The sequence below is a fragment of the Vitis vinifera genome, chromosome 1, assembly GCF_030704535.1.
Source record: "Vitis vinifera cultivar Pinot Noir 40024 chromosome 1, ASM3070453v1".
Lineage (NCBI taxonomy): Eukaryota > Viridiplantae > Streptophyta > Magnoliopsida > Vitales > Vitaceae > Vitis > Vitis vinifera.
In genome coordinates, this window is record NC_081805.1 from 6528752 (window position 1) to 6546104 (window position 17353).

At 36.6% G+C, this 17353-nt stretch overlaps 1 protein-coding gene and 1 long non-coding RNA gene across 2 annotated transcripts; both read left to right on the top strand.

Moving 5' to 3' along the window:
* Positions 1-1979: 1979 nt before the first annotated feature.
* LOC100245635 (NADH dehydrogenase [ubiquinone] 1 beta subcomplex subunit 7-like) lies at positions 1980-2592 on the top strand. Its single transcript, XM_059739379.1, has one exon. It carries the CDS (start codon positions 1980-1982, stop codon positions 2280-2282), a length of 303 nt encoding a protein of 100 aa, XP_059595362.1. The 3' UTR covers positions 2283-2592.
* On the top strand, positions 2183-15867 carry LOC100854272 (short-chain dehydrogenase reductase ATA1). The gene is made up of 3 exons (XR_002030025.2): positions 2183-2299; positions 13245-14677; positions 14885-15867. It is a non-coding gene; the product is annotated as a short-chain dehydrogenase reductase ATA1 (long non-coding RNA).
* Positions 15868-17353: the final 1486 nt, after the last annotated feature.

Genomic DNA, 17353 nt, shown 5'->3' on the forward strand with positions numbered 1-17353 from the left:
TAAATATTCCAACGGCTAATATGCAGACAATCATGCAAACCTTCAATTCTAGGATACTTATTTCTAACAACTAATTTAACTTCTCAACACTTACATAAAAGTTCTATATTTTATTTATAAAATAAAGAAGAGTTGCAAATTATTATTCAATCATCTTTTGAGTCTTAAGAAAATATTTTAAGTGCATTGAGTTTAAACTTGCATTTCATTCTAAGTACACCTCTCAATTCTAGTTTTCTTGTATTCTTTAAGTATAAATTTATAAATTAAGAATTTGGATTGGAAAATTCATTTCTTATAAACTTTGTGAGGTAAGTACAAGTGTGGGATATCACTTTAAGAAAAAAAAAATCTAAGTGTGAGGTATGAATTAGAGTTTGTCGAGTATGGAATATCACTTGGAGAGTTCAAGGTTGAAACAAATTGTAAATGTCCATTGGAGCTGTCAGTTAATATAAATGTAAAGTTTAAAGGTTTAGTTTGAAAGCCTTAATATAATGGAGTCTCAAACTTATCATTGAAGATAGAAGAGAGTAGATGTAAGTTGAGATTAGACTAAAATACTATAAATTAAAGTTTGCGATATCTTTTCTCTAATTTATCTATTTATTATTCTCTATTGTTTTTATTATATTATTACTTCTATCGTCACTTGCCATTCACTAAGTTTAAATTAAGAAAAAGTAATCATCACTCTATTTATCTCCCAGAAGGATGATTAACCTAGGTTGGTGTTGCTAGAATCTTAGGAGTCGATTTAACTAATTTTTCCTCCAAAAATAGATTGAATCAATACATTTTCACTCCTAGTGGTATGGAGTATAAAACACTGGGTTCTTTATTTTGTATATAGGATAATTAAACTTATAATTTACCAATCAATATCAACTAATTTTTAATGGAAAGTGGACTCACTTATTCTTTGATATTTTATGAATCTCATTAATGTTAGGCAAGCTTATGTTGAGTTGTGTGAATGTGTTTTTATATAGTTTACTATAATTTATTTCTTTTTTCCATATTTTTTTCATTCTCATTTTTAATTAATAATGGAAGCAAATTATTATTCCAATCTTATATTCTTATATATATATATATATATATATATATATATATATATATATATATATATATATATATATATCCAAAAATAAAAAATGGAATTATTAAATTCATTCCTATTCAAGAGGGAATAATAATGAAAACAAAATATTCATTCTTATTCCTCATTCTTGCATACCAAGCACGTCCCAAATACCTTCCTTATTTTAAGTAAGAGTGAAGATAAGTGAAAATAATAAATAAAAATAACGGAAAATATATTTAATAAAATTTTAAATCGAGTCAAATATATTTAATAAAAACTCAAGAAGATATAAGTGAAATTAACCTAAAAAAATTTATAGGAAGAGGGTGGATTCCGGTTTTCATATGTTTTCATATGTAACATGGCAAATGCGGGTGTTAAGTTAATTTTAAAAAATATATATACTAAAAACCAATGTTGGTAACGTCTCCTTATATTGAAACTAAAGTCAACAATGTTGGTTCTTGGGATTATAAAATTACACACTAAAATCAATATTTGTAGATGTGGTTTTATTTCACACATTTAATAAAACCAATACTGATGATTATTTTGCAATTTTTCTTATTCCTATAATTTTTTTTTTTTTTTAAAATTATATTTTCCACAAGGTATTAAAGAGAAGTAGAGAATGACGAAAATGTCCAAGCAGGGTCATGTCTCCAAAAGAACCAAAACCCTTTTTTTAAAGCTTCGTGGGCTAACCCGAACCGGATGGATCCGGGTCCCAATACCCAACCCTAGCTCCAACCTGAGTGGAAACTGAAAAGCCCTCTGACATCAGGTCACCAAGCAACCAAGAGTTCAGCGATTGGCAGCGCAAGGAGAAGGGAAACGTCAATTCCAATTCGCCACCCAGTAGAAAAGGACACACCGATAGAATTGTGAATCCATGGAGGTGGAAGGATCGTCGAAGAAGATGATAGCAACACAGGAAGAAATGGTGGAGGCTAAGGTTCCTCTGGGGTACAGAGACCAGTGTGCGCACCTCTTGATCCCTCTCAACAAGTGCAGGCACGCCGAGTTCTACCTTCCATGGAAGTGCGAGGCCGAGCGCCACGTCTACGAGAAGTGTGAGTACGAGCTCGTTATGGAGAGGATGCTTAAGATGCAAAAGATCCAAGAAGAAGAAGCCAAGCTCAAGCAGTCCCAGAAACAGCCCATTCCTCTCATTCCCAAAACCGCCAATGCTTAGAATTTTTCGATCTTTTGGTTTGTTCTTTTCATCCTTACTCTTGCTTTTAAATTAAACCTTGGGTTTCTCCTTGAAATTTGGATCGTTTCTGTTTTCTAGGGTTTATTAATTACTGGGTGTCTGCACAAATCGAGCCTCTGTGGTTGAAATTTTTCTGGGTTTGTGCTGGTCGGTTTTTGTTCAAGGGCGTAATCCAGGGTTGGTCAATGAGAATGTAGGGGTTTTTTATGATTGATTGTTATTTGAGGTTCTATTGTCTAATAGTGTCATGCACAATCTAGATTCTGTTTATGAAATTTACGGTTTTTGTTAGTGGGTGCTTGTCCTTTGTAGCAATCTCCTTTGAAGTAGTTAAAAAATCTAGGGCTATGCAATTGGTACCGTCAAACATTTTCTTTTTCCTCGTATCATATTTTCTTGAGAATTGGGCGAAGAGAAGTAATTCGTCTTGTAGGTTTGCATTCTGGAAGTGGAATGCATGTTTTAATTATCTGTTGGCAAGCACATGAATCGCTTGATGATGTGATTGTTTGAAAATCTTGCCCTTGATTTTGTGATTACCATTTCTGTAGTTGTCTAAGAGATTTTTGTTTTTATCTTGGTATGATATGGAGGTTTCCAATGACAGGGATCTTATTGGCCGGTTGATTAATTTGAAATTTAAATGTTTTCTGTGTCATGTCTGTTGTTAAAAATGGTAGTCATAGAAGATCCATGTAATTATTACCACAGAGGGTTTGTGATTGAGATTGAGCTTCAGTTCTATTCATGCAAATGTAGTTACAGTTCTGATCTGATCTTGTATTGCCCACATAAAGTGACAAATTTCATCTTAAATTGATATTACCGTAAAGAATTCTTGCGCATACACCCTGCAAACTCTCTTCCCCTTAGGCTTCTCAGAGGTTTGATAATCATGTAATGCTGGGGACATGTAAAAGTTATAGGTCAGCTAGGATCAATTTCCCTGTGAGATTACTCACACTAAAAGTCCAGCATGTTCTAGGGATGGAAAAGAAACAAAGCTTCATGACAATCATGTAATGGTCCAATCAAGGAGGATCATCTTTTCTTGCCTTGTATCTAGGTTGCAAGAGTTCATGTTTGTGTTTAGATTTTAATCAAGGAAATGCACAAGGATATTGACAAAAGTAAATTGAATAAGATTTGATTCCACCACTAAAAATTATCTTAGACCTTTTCCATATAGCTATTGACAACAACGGTGCAACCAATGAACCATTGGTATTTCTTTTTGTGCCCTGTATCTAGGTTGCAAGAGTTTGTGTTTGTATTTAGATTTTAATCAAGGAAATGCACAAGGATGTAGACAGATAAATAGAATAAGATTGATTCCACCACTAAAAGATATGGTAGACCTTGTCCATATAGCTCTTGATTACTAGCTTCTTTATTGTTGTATCCTTCATGTTGTGAGAAAAGGATTCCCCCAAGGTTGTACATAGAAAAGGCATCATGGCTATTGGATTGTTTAACAGCACTGAAGTTCCTATTATTCAATGTTTTGTTTTTAAAATTCTTCATTTATTTGTTTTGGAGAGTTCCTATTAACTTATGAAACTATAAAATGATTGGATAATGTGCCTTTATTGACTTCTTTATGTTACAAAAATCTAGCATGTAATATAATGAGAAAATATTTGACGATCACACACACTTTTCTCCACTTAGGGTGAGACAGACCCTTTAGATTGACCTGTATTACAAAGATTTTGGAATAAATGATTTTCGACCTTTAGATGAGTTCAAAAAGATGATCATAGCTTTAAGATTCCTTGTGTCCCTTTTGGCAAGAATTTTTGCAATGTTAAAGCACTCCACAAAAGGGTTTGAGAGTGGATCCAGTTACACAATATAACATTGAAAGGCGGATTAGATTTGGGGCTTTTGAAAGTCTGAAATGTATGGAGTTGGCCCTAAAAGATCACCCCTTCAAATCTCTGCCCAGTTGGTCTAGGGGAGTGGTAGAGATAATTTTTTTATTTAAAATTTATTGATAGTTTTGGTATGGGTCAGGTTGTGTTGGCTGTTTGCATTCTTTCTTTTCTTGTCTTTTGTTTGCTGTGCAGTTTGTATATGTTGAGTATTTTCTCCTTCTTAGGTAGTTAATTTGCATATCCCAAAAAAAAAAGAAGAGTGATCCAATGGGGATCATAGGGATTGGGTTCCACAATCATATCATGGTAGTTAAATCGAACCTGATAGGATATTTCATGTAAACCTGATTCCAAGGCTATGGCCAGGTTTATGTGTTACTGATGTATTATGATTGTGTTTGTGAGGCAATAAAACAGGGTGAAATTTTTACTGATTTGAATTTGGTACGTGGTAAAAAGAACTAATCCACTGATCTCCTATGTAATATCTGTTGTGGTGACATAACATATAGAATATAGTGAAAGGATTCTGCCTACTCATTGCTCTTATGGAACATAGTTCTTTTTGTATAAAAAATATATTTAATAATGACATGATATGATATGGATAGAGAGACAACTGATTGCTCTAGGACGAGAGAGCAATATGCAAGGATCAAATGCTTAAAACGTGACTAAATATGTGCAGAAGTAGAACACTGTACTAATAGACAATGCAGGTGCATTTATTTAGTGAAGGTTTTTACAAAAGGCTGAGTAACTCGATAGATGTTAAATCTGAGAAGTTTATACTTTCTTTTTCTCATAAAGGGCTTGCAAAAAGACTGATAATAACTTTCTAGATGTTTATTATAAAGGCATCTATCAACCTTGCTAATGATTTGAGAGAATTAGGAGTACAGATGGTGAATTTTCAATTAGCGTTGATGGAAATGAAGAGAGTAGGATCATTGTTGTAAAAAATTTACAATACGATACAGTATAACTATTTGATATTTTTTTTTTAGGGAAATCAATATGTATTTTATCTTAAGTGTATCTTATGATAAATACATATTATGCAATACAACGATATATATATACCTTTAGCTATTTTTCATAATTTTTAAGAAAATTCAAATTAATGTTACTTCTTAGAAAAAATATTGTATTAATTTGTTTAAAATGTACATAATAAGGTTAGAAATTAATCATAAAAAGAAAGAGGTAAAATAATCTCATGTAAAAAGCTACATTCTTATTGTTAAAGGCTATATTGGAAATTAATTAAATTTATTTTTACAATAGATATTGAAAATTTTTTATTTGAATCATTTGAATGTTGATACACACAAAAACAACACATATAAGCATGTATGCATAGTTAGAATTTAGAACTAAAAATTGTATAAAAAAATTCAAAAAGTTTATTTATTTGGATTTTTTAATGAACCTTTACGAAGAACTCATATTTTGTTAAATCAAACTTTTGAAAACAATGGTATTTAATGTTTTCTTATGGTATGATATGGTTTAACTCTCAAAATCTTGTCATCGCTTTATAGATGGGGTGAGAGAGCGAGCGAGAGAGCGAACGTGAAGAGAGAGAAAATCAATTGGAGATTCGGAGGAGACTAAAGGGGAGTAGATTTGTAGTGGAATCGAAGGTGTTTGAGATCGAAGTAGAGGAGAATAAAGGAAGACCACAAGCTACTTTAGTGGAGAGAAAGAGAGGAATCTCTTCTTAGGTCAGGTTGGGACCGACGAGTCTAGGGATCTTCCTGGAAAGCTTGAATTAGTGCATTAAAGAAGTGAAAGCTGGAAGATGGGAAAGGGGTTGGAAGGAAAATGGGAGATCTTACTCCTTGGTGCAAGATGAGAATAGGGGGGGTTGCTTTCTTCGGTTAGGTGTTGTGGATTAGGAGATGAAAAGTTACAGTATCTTCATCCCGAAAGGTAGAGGAGAAAGGGGAGGCTGGTTTACTATGGCGGAGATGTTACGGAGTATGGGAGTAGTCATTGGAAGGAGGGAAAGAAAGCAGGAAGAGACGTTACCGTTGAAACCTATTTTGGAAAAGTCTTACGCAGAGGTGGTTAAGATGCCGAGAAGCAGAGGCAGAGATTTAGTCAAGGTGGAGGTAAGAGAGAAGGAAATTAGTAGAAATTTGAGAAAATTGGAGCATTGCCTCGTCGGATGTTGGAACCTTAGTTCAGCAAGAAGAGAAGATTTGGAAAATTTGGGGATACTAATGGCAAAAGCTTGGGGGCTGAAAGGTAAACTAGGGATGGCAAAGATGGAAAAGGGTAAGGTGCTGTTGGAATTTGAATCGTTGGTCGAAGCTAAGCGAGTGCTCAATTCTAGGAAGAGATCATTTGGAGGGATTCATTTGCTTTTGGAGAGTTGGAGCCCAAAGACTGGGTGCTTGGTTGAAGGAAAGAAAAGAAGTGCGGCTTGGGTAAAAATCATGGGGTTACCAGTCTTCTTATGGGATCTGATCATATTGAGAAGGGTAGGGAAGGAGTGCGGTGGATTTTTATCTATTGATTCCCAATCGGAGAAAATGGAGGAGTTACAGTGGGCTCGTATTTTGGTGAAGATGAATGGCGAAGACCTACCTAACGTGCTGGAGATTTGGAACGAAGAGGTTTGTTACTCCTTGATTCTATGGTGGGAGATTAGGCCGTCACTGAGAAAGGCATCGTTCGACAGTCGAGGGAAGACAAACAACTCAAGATATGAGGTCAGGGGTGATATTAATGCACGTGTTGGCTCGCGCGTGGTGGAAGAGGAGGGTGACGCGAGGCTCGAGGTTCTGCAACGGCTAGCCGAAAGGACGTGTGGGCAGGCGAGCAGGTCGGGGTGTAAAGTGGACTCAAGACGGAGCCAAAATGGGTCGGTGGCCCAGCCCTTTGAAGGACTTAAGTTGGTGAGTGGGCTTTCTAAGTCAGGCCCATTAGTGGATTTAAAAGATTTTAAGTTGGCAGGTGGGCTTTCTAAGTCAAGTCCATTAGCGGATTTAAAATTAAAAGGGGTTTCAGTGGTTGAATATGGGCCGTCATCTTCAAAGGATTTTTGGTGGGCTGGTGAAGAGGAGAATAATACGACTATTGGGATAGACGACTTGGATGGGGAATCAAGCCCAGGCCCTTCTCAGCTTCCTCTAGTGGACAGAGCCCAGAATGTTATGGCCCATTCTCCGGCCTGGTCTGGCCCAAGAAATTAAAGCAACTCAAAATCAGAGTTTATTAAACTCTAGGTGACGAAAGGAATGAGGAAGCAACTGGTAGAAGAGCAATAGACAATGGAGAGGTCGAAGACCGATCAAGCTTTAGTTGAAGAAGCTTTGAGGTATGGGGATGATTTTGTTTCTTGGGGAAGAAGGGATTCAGGGTCCTCTCCATCTCATTCTTTTTCTTTTGGTCGGACTCCAATGATAGGGGAGTATTACGACTTTTCTAGGGCAGTAGGAGAGGCAGTTCAGGGGGAGATTCCGTTGCGTATGGTCATTGCATCTGGAATTACAAAGGGTGTAACCACTGCCTGTTGGGATTTGATAAAGGTGAATAATGGTAGCAATAAGGAAAGAAGAGTGGAGTTGTGTTCAGCTCAAAATGAGTCACAGGAAAACAGGGGTTGGGAGGAAAGCAGCTTGGCAAGGTTCAGCAACTTTCTGCGTTTTTCAACAGAGGGATTGGAGAAGGATATTCTAGCTTTTTTTATCAAAATTAGAAAAAGAAGGGAGAGAATTCATGGTAAAGGTTTATTGAAAGGGAGTTAAAGATACTAGAGTGCTCAATTAATTATGAGGGAGGGAAGATGTAGAAATGCCCCATGCAGGGAAGAGGGTGTCAGCTCTCGGAAGTCCCATGAAGATCAGATTGTTGAGTTGGAATGTGCGTGGAGCAAATGACAGCTCCAAAAGGAAATTAATAAAGGCTCTCATAAGAAATCAGAAGGTGGATTTATTTTGTCTTCAGGAAACAAAAATTCATGCAATGACTGATGGTGTGGTGAGGAGTTTGGGCACTGGGAGATTTTTAGAATGGGGGACTTTGGATGCTTTTGGCTCAGCGGGATGAGTTTTGATTTGTTGGGATAAAAGAACATTGGAAGTACTAGATTTGGAGGTGGGTCAATATTCAGTCTCTTGTAGGTTCAGGAATGTGGAAGATGGGTTTGTCTGGATATTCATGGGAGTATATGGACCGTTCACTAGAAAAGAAAAGGAATGTTTGTGGAAAGAGCTAGGGGCGATCAGAGGAATTTGGGAAGACCCCTGGTGTTTAGGGGGTGATTTCAATATCATTTTATTTCAAAGAGAAAGGAGTAGGCAAGGGAGGTTAATAGCAGCGATGAGAAGATTTGCTTAGATAATTGATGAGTTAGGGCTAGTAGATTTACCTGGAACGGGGGACAGAATAATCAATCTTGGGCTAGATTGGACAGATTTTTAGTGACTCAAAATTGGCTTAATCAGTTCAGCGGAGTCCTTCAGAGCAGGCTGCCTAGACCTACCTCAGATCATTTCCCTATTTTGCTAGAGGGTGGTGGTTTAAGAAGAGGACCTTCTCCTTTTAGATTTGAAAATATGTGGCTTAAAGTAGAAGAATTCAAGGATCTCCTACGGAGCTAGTGGCAGGGGACTGTTGTAAGAGGCAGTGCTAGTTTTAGACTGGCTGCAAAGCTGAAGGAGTTAAAACAAAAAATTAGATCTTGGAATAGGGATGTTTTTGGGAGGCTAGAATTTAATAAAAAATAAGCTCTTCAACAAGTAGAATTTTGGGATTTGGTGGAAAGTGAGAGGAGTCTGTCAGAAGAGGAAACAAAGATAAAAAAGGAAGCAAAGGAAAATTACAAGAAGTGTGTATTATTGGAAGAAACTCATTGGAGACAACTTTCAAGGGAAATATGGTTAAAGGAAGGGGATAGGAACACATGATTTTTTCACCGTATGACAAATGCCAACCGTACAAATAACTCTTTGGATAAAATTAAGATAAATGGGGTGTGACTGACAGAGGAGCAAGATGTGAGGGAAGGGGTAGCTAACGCCTTTCATCAGTTGTTATCAGAAAGTTCAGAATGGAAAGCTGATATTGAGGGGCTACAACTCGATCACCTAAGTCTCCAAGAAGCTGAGAGTTTTGAACTACCTTTCTTTGAGGAAGAAGTCTGATCTACTTTGATGGAAATGAATGGAGATAAAGCCTCAGGCCCGGATGGCTTCACAGTGGCATTTTGGCAATTATGTTGGGACTTTGTGAAGGAGGAGGTCATGGAAATGTTTAAGGAATTTTATGAACAAAGTTCCTTTATCAAAAGCCTAAATACCACTTTTTGGTGTTAATCCTAAAGAAAGGAGGGGCTGAGGATCTTAGGGATTTTAGACCTATAAGCTTGTTAGGGGGATTGTATAAATTGTTGGCTAAGGTGTTGGCAAACAGGCTTAAGAAAGTGATAGGAAAAGTGGTTTCCTTGGATCAAAATGCTTTTGTGATGGGTGGACAGATCTTGGATGCATCACTAATAGCAAACGAGGTGATTGAGTCCCGGCAAAAAAGAAAAGAGAAAGGGTTAATCTACAAACTGGATATTGAAAAAGCTTATGATAGCATCAATTGGCATTTTTTAATGAAGGTTATGCAAAAGATGGGTTTTGGGTCAAAGTGGATGGGATGGATGTGGAGATGCATATCAACAGCTAAGTTTTTCGTCTTGGTAAATGAGGTGCCGATAAGGTTTTTTTCGAGCTCCAAGGGACTGTGACAAGGAGACCCTTTATCTTCTGACCTCTTTATTATGGGAATGGAAGTGTTGAGTGTTCTCATAAGGAGGGTTGTTGATAGGGGCTTTCTCTCAAGGTGCAGAATACGGGGAAGAGGAAGGACGGAAATGAATATATCTCATTTGTTATTTGCTAACGATACAGTTTTCTGTGAGGCAAAGAAAGAGTATTTAACTTATTTGAGTTGGACATTGTTTTGGTTTGAAGCTACATTAGGGTTAAGAATCAACTTGGCTAAAAGTGAAATCCTTCCAGTTGGTGGGGTAGAAGAGGTTGAGGAACTGGCAGTGGAGTTAGGGTGTAGGGTGGGGTCTTTGCCCTCAACTTACTTGGGACTGCCTTTAGGGGCTCCACATAAATCACTTTCTATGTGGGATGAGGTGGAAGAGAGAGTGCGCAGGAGACTAGCACTTTGGAAAAGACAATATATTTCCAAAGGTGGAAGAATCACTCTTATAAAGAGCACGATGACTAGTATGCCCATATACCAAATGTCTCTATTTCGAATGCCCAAGGTAGTAGCAAGAAGACTAGAAAAATTACAAAGATATTTTCTATGAGGAGGGGGAAACTTGGAGAGGAAAGTCCACTTAGTTAAATGGGAGGTGGTGAGTGCGGATAAGGAGAAAGGTGGGCTAGGCATAAGGAAGCTAGCATTTTTGAATAAGGCCTTGCTTGGCAGATGGATATTTGCCTTTGAAAAGGAAAACCTTTGGAAGAAGGTGATTTCGGTGAAGTATGGGCAAGAGGGCCTTGGTTGGAGGACAAATAAGGCTAATGGGACGTTTAGAGTGGGGGTTTGGAAGGAGATTTTGAAGGAAACAAATTGGTGTTGGGAAAATATAGGGTTCACAGTTGGTAATGGTACTAAAATTAGATTCTGGACTGATCATTGGTGTGGCCTTGCAGCGTTGTCCCAAAGTTTTCCCCAATTATATGCTTTGGCTGTCCAAAGGAATGCAAGGGTGGATGAAGTTTGGGATCCGAATTTTGGACAGGGAGGATGGAATCTAAGTTTCATTAGAGCATTTAATGATTGGGAGCTGGATTTGGTAGGAGACTTGTTAATTGTTTTGAGGGGCTACAGGCTAACTTTGGAGGAGGATTCAGTTACTTGGAAGGGTGGGAGAAATGGAAAGTTTGGTGTTAAGGAAACGTACAGATTGCTAATTACACCTAATAACATTTCTTTCCCGAAGAATTGCATTTGGGTGGCTAGAGTCTCAACCAAAGTTGCTTTTTTTGTTTGGGAGGCTACGTGGGGGAAGGTTCTTACCCTATATAGACTCCAAAAAAGAGGGTGACAGCTCCCAAATCGTTGTTATTTGTGTGGTTGTGAAGAAGAAATTGTAAATCATATACTTTTACACTGTAAAATGGTCAAAGTTCTTTGGGAGATTGTCTTTGTCTTGTTTGGCATTCAATGGGTTTTCCTAGAAACAGTAAAAGAGGTGTTAATTAGCTGGAGGGGCCCTTTTGTGGGTAAAAAAAGGAAAAGATTTGGAAATCCATTCCGTTGTGTATTTTTTTGACGGTTTGGAATGAAAGGAATAAATTAGCTTTTAGGGGGAGTTCTTTAGTGGTATAGAAACTCATAAATTCTTTTGTATGTGACTTATGGAGTTGGGCTAGATTGTATATTGGAGAGGAGTCCTCTTCACTTAAAGGTTTTTTGGAGTGGTTGGCATCTACCTAAGGGCTGGTGAGGTTTTTTGTTTCAAAACTTGCTCTTAGAGGTTTAGGCTACCTTGTATACATCTTGTATGCTTTATGGTTGTTTGCTTTTTGATAATATACTTCATGTTTATTTATCAAAAAAAAAAAAAAAAAAAATCTTGTCATCTTTCATGAAATTGATTATATATTACTTTATATTTTTTGCTTTCAATATATATATATATATTATACATTTTTTTTTCAATATATAAAAACCTTAAGATACATGATATGATATGATACAATATATGGAAAAATAGAAAAATGATATACGATACATTCTACAAGTTGATGAGTATGGGTAGGATTTGTGATTGGGTGTTTGCAAAAGCTCATTGATAAAGAAAAAGTAGTAAAATTTTCATTTTTAACATTGAGACACAATTGTGTTGGAAAAAGGTGATAAGTTGCAAAACAAACACTCGTACAATGTTTGATGCTTTCAAACTTAGGTAGTGTTTTTTTTTTTTTTTTTTTCATTTTAAATTTGAATAAGCCTGAATTTGACTTAAGCATGAATAGAGCTGAATGTTGTTAAGTGTTTAGGTTTGTTTTTTTATTAATATTTGAAATATTGTTAAATATTGAAGTTGTTTGTTTTCATTATTATCCGAATGTTGTTAAGTGTTAAATCTATTTATTTTTATATGTTAAAAATATTTATGAAATTAATTATCATATTTCTTAATTTGAACAAGTAGTAATTTAACATATTTTCAAAGATACCAAAATATCATAATTTATTACCTTAAAAAATGTATAATATTGAATTATATAATCAGTTAAAAAAATTGGTAATTGGATAATAATTATGGTTTCTATTATGATTGTTGCTAAGAAAATGTTAGAAAAATTTCTAAGTTAACACTTGTTTCTATGTGATGTATTTTTGAATTTGAATTTGTGATTGAAATATGTATTTCATTATTGAGATTCATTCATTAAATCTCAAATTTTTAATTTAGGAAAGAGCATCAAATCCTAACTTCTTATTTTCTAAAAATAATTAGAGTTGTTGTTTCTTGTGGTTATTTAGATGAGCAAATGTTTTAGAGATCTAATTAAAAAAAAAATCATAAAAATTGACAGTAGTTTATTTTGGTTGTGCTTTTCCCGAAATATCTCAGGCTAGGGTAATGGTCAAAGAGTTTGTAAAGCAAATTGGTTTAAGACTCAAATCAAATAATAGTAAGAAGAAGAAGAGTAAAACCAACCAAACAAACAAGGTCTTAATGAAGTTTTGGACATGTGCAATAGCAAGTGTCTTTTACCTAAATGGCAGGGAAATGTATTGGCACGTTTATTTTTGGAACCATCAATGTATTGGGATGTTAATTCTCTTGTTACTTTCTGGAACAAACATCGGCAACAATACGATGGATTTGAAGTTGTATTCTTTTCATGCATCTATCTAGCCGTTTCTCTACTCTGAGCCTCTTTGCTACCACTATTATTTTTTTCCTTTTTGGTAGAGAGTATTTGAAAATGTAAGTCAGCTTTAATTATTGTCTTCTGTATTTTGGTCAAAATTTTCTTTGCTCCTTACTAATTCTGCATATAATACTGGTTCAAATTTATTACAGGAAGCTTGGAATTGATGGGATGGGTGGACGCTTTGATGTTTGTTTCTGCTATTGGTGGGATACATTTAGGAGTGTTTCAGGAGATGACTGTAACAGACTCCAAATATTTTCTTCTCTAATCTCTATCACTTGTTTGACCGTGTTTCAAGCGGTGGAATAAGAATAAAATTCCTCATGAAGATTGATTTTATCCAAGATAAAATATCATGTTTCTTCTACCTCTTCAACACCCTCCAAAATCTATTGTGAAGAAATTAAAGAATATAGGGCTTTTTTTTTTCTTTTCTTTTTTGGGTATTTCGTGATTTGCTCTATTTTATGGCTTGCGTTTTGATGTTGAAAATTTTAGATGCCTGGTACTGATTGTCTTAAACTCAGTGTATAGGAGGGGTGTAGATTTTTTAGCATGTGCCGTCAATCAACCCAAACAATGGTATTACATCCAGTTTAGAGATATAACCCATTAGTTGCATTCTTTAAAGCAGGGGTACGTTTCAAATTGTATATGGTAGGTCAGATGCTGGAAATTTGTTTCTTTCTGCAATGATGCTATGGAACATTAGTAGTGTGGGTTTAACTAGTGCTAGAATCTCATAATCCACGCCCAAGAAACATTGTTGTGCGAGAGAAAAAAATCCTGTCTTCATGAATGAATGAATGGAAAATCACTTCCTTTTCTGCTGGGTGCGAGCTGTTTTCTGGTTGCAAGCCTCTGCATTTCATTGAAGGTATGAACAACGCCCCAACCGATGATTAAAAAGCTAGCTCTGAAACAAAATGCATCCAAGTCCACCCGTCAGTGTGCATTTGAACAGAGACAGGCGGCTCACATGAGTAAACAAACAACAGGATTTCAGGGAGAACTTTTCATTTTTGACATAAAATCTGTGTTTGACTGAAAAAGAGAATTGTTTTCTGGTTTTGAGAACCGAAAAAATCGAATAGGTATTTGACAATATGCCATTGAAAACAGGGTTGCAAATCCTTTATTAATTGTAAAATCAATGTTATGCTATGTTGTTGCCATTTTGACATAAACTTTGTGAGGGATCGAACGTGCTTTTACATTCTCTTCTATAAATATTTTTGGATGTCATTGATATATTGAGAAGTTTAGTTGAGATTTAGTTACCCATTATACAATTTGTAACTGCTGATGAAAAGAAATTCATGCATGGATCCTAACCTTATAGTTTGAAAGTAGTTCAAGGAAACGATGAAGGTGTGTGGGAGCAAATAATGTATCTTGTAAAGAGCACCACTTTTTATTTAATCATTTTGACATCACCTAAATCCTCTTACCAGCCTCTCATCATTATGGCATTTAAACCTTCTGTATTTATTACTTTCTATCCACAAACACACATTCTGAAAGGTGAAATGGAGCTGGAACCTCCTTTGCATAATGATCAGCAGAAGCTCTCTGAGAAGAGGTTAGTCTCTCTCTTCATCTCAACAGGATTATGTATTTATTTTTAATGCATAAGGAGTTTGATACTCCTTCAATATGAAGCAATGTAGTGATAGGAATCCATTTTTGGCATGTTTTCTGACTTCTTTGTGTCAGATTACAATAAAAAAATATGCCATAAAGTTTAATATTTCTAACAAATCATAGTAATTTGGTTGAGCTGTGTTAGGTTGTTGGGAAAAGTTGCAATTATAACTGGGGGTGCAAGAGGGATTGGAGCAGCCACAGCAAAATTGTTTGCTAGGCATGGTGCCCATGTTATCATAGCTGATGTACTCGATCACTTGGGGTTCACTCTTGCCGATTCAATAGGCGGCCGCTATATACACTGCGACGTGGCCAAGGAAGATGACATGGAGTCAGCTGTTCAGCTGGCACTCACATGGAAAGGCCAACTAGATATCATGTTCAACAATGCCGGCATTGGAGGGCTGGATGGCAGCGTCACCAACATTGACATGACCAAGATGAAGGCCCTTCTTGCAGTTAATGTGAACGGCAACATACATGGAATCAAACATGCGGCACGGGCCATGATCAGAGGGCGAAAAGGAGGGTGCATCATATGCACCTCCAGCTCTGCAGCCATCATGGGAGGCCTAGCATCACACGGCTACACATTGTCCAAAGAGGCTATTGTCGGACTCATGAGAAGCACCGCTTGTGAGTTGGGGGTGCATGGAATCCGCGTTAATTGCATTTCGCCACATGGGGTCCCTACAGAGATGCTTGTGAGTGGGTACCGAAAGATCCTGGGAAAAGCGGATGTGACGCCTGAAGAAGTGAGTCGAATTGTGGGGAAGAGAGGGAGCCTGCTGCGTGGGAGGGGTGGGAGTGTGGAAGACATTGCACAGGCCGCGCTGTTTTTGGCCAGCGAAGATGCGGGCTTCATAACAGCACACAATCTTGTCCTTGATGGGGGTTTTACTTCTGCTTGCAGCGACATGAGTTTCATCTACCAAGAACCGACTTGAGTTTGATATACCAAGAACAACGATCAGTCAAGCATGCAGAGGGGGAAAGAGAACAGAGTAAAGCAAACGGCTACCATGGACAATCCTTACTAATTCATACAGAGATCAAAAGGATGTATCTAATCTTATATGCTAAATTTATTTCTCAAATGGCTAAGTACATATCCTAATTCCTTCAGGTACTGCTAGTAATGTGTCCTGAATTCCAAGTAATTGTTTCCCTTATACCAAGAAAATGCCCTGTTTTAAAAAATTATTTCTTTCATCACAAAGGCCTGGATGCCAAAAATTATTCAATTTCCATGGTAAAAGGTCTAATAAAAAAAAACAAACTAATTGATGTTAAAAACTGCATAAAAAGGAGACATGTATTACCATAAAGTGTAGAACAATTAAAATATAAAATAAATATTTTCCTTCGAGATTTTGGCAGTGGCCATGAGGCCTATTTCGATGAAAGGCCATTGAAGACCTACTCTACTTTTGTGCCAAGGGCCACTGACTTGGCACTTAGCCTGCCCGCAACGGCGCGCTGTTTGGTATGCGCAGTCTCCAGTGCGTCTTCCTTGTGATTTTAGCAACCAATGGGTAGGGTTTCCCTCATGGAAAGAGACAGTTTTCATGATTGATTTAATGATTGGTCGATGCGGCTGATCACTGGAATGTAGAAACAGGGGCAAGGCATGTTGGCTTATACACTTGTTATTGGACATTGAAAAATGTTGAATGCTGGGGGAAATGCTGTTGTTGGTCTAGGGGATTCGGAGGTCAGTGTCTGCATTAGGTTTATGGTTGGATTCTAACTTTGATGGAAATTGTATACAGATCAAATTCAGAATTGCTTAATCATTTCTCCCTCTAATAATGACTGGAATCTAGTTGAAATATTTTGAATCCGCATTTTTAGGTTTTTGCTTACCATTTGTCACTGTTTTCTTATTCATTCTTGCTTGTCAGTCCCGAAATGTGCTTGTTGCTTGGCTTGAAGTTCATGTTTTCAGTTCTATTTCTCTGGTAAACTTGCAGACAGGGAGACTGCTTGAAGAGTCTAACCAGGAAGCCGGCCATATAAAGGCAATAACATTACTTTGGAAAGCTGAGGATGGTTCGCATTTTCTCAGTGGTCCCTGGATACCTTCTATTGATCGCATTCTCACTTCTTTTTTTCAGATTTTTTCTTGATCTTGTGGTTTATCTATGCACTTGGATCTGAAGAACCTAAATTTCTCCCACAAGCTGATGAACTTTCTGGCAAATAAATTCCACTGTCTCTGTTAAAAATTATGAATAATTGATTATTGTCCTTGAAACAAAGATGGTTTCTCTTTGGTAGGCAAATTTTGTGTTGTGAAGTCCTCAAGTTTCTATTTTAAGGGTTGAGATGTATTGAATTCCAAATTCAACAAACCATGAGTAGAATTAACTCAGTGAGAGGGAAAAAGTTAGTTGGATGTAGAAAAAGCTTGAACAATTGAGATTGCAGATTTGTAAAATTGCAACTGCTTTGTGACAGACCACTTGTTAACTACAGACTACTACTGGTAGTGCTGGAGACACCTACTTATGAAATATAATAAATATGTTGATTATTGTTATGTCATGTCTACATATCTTTCTCACATGTACTGAAAATGACCTTACTGATGTTAAAATTTAATACCAAT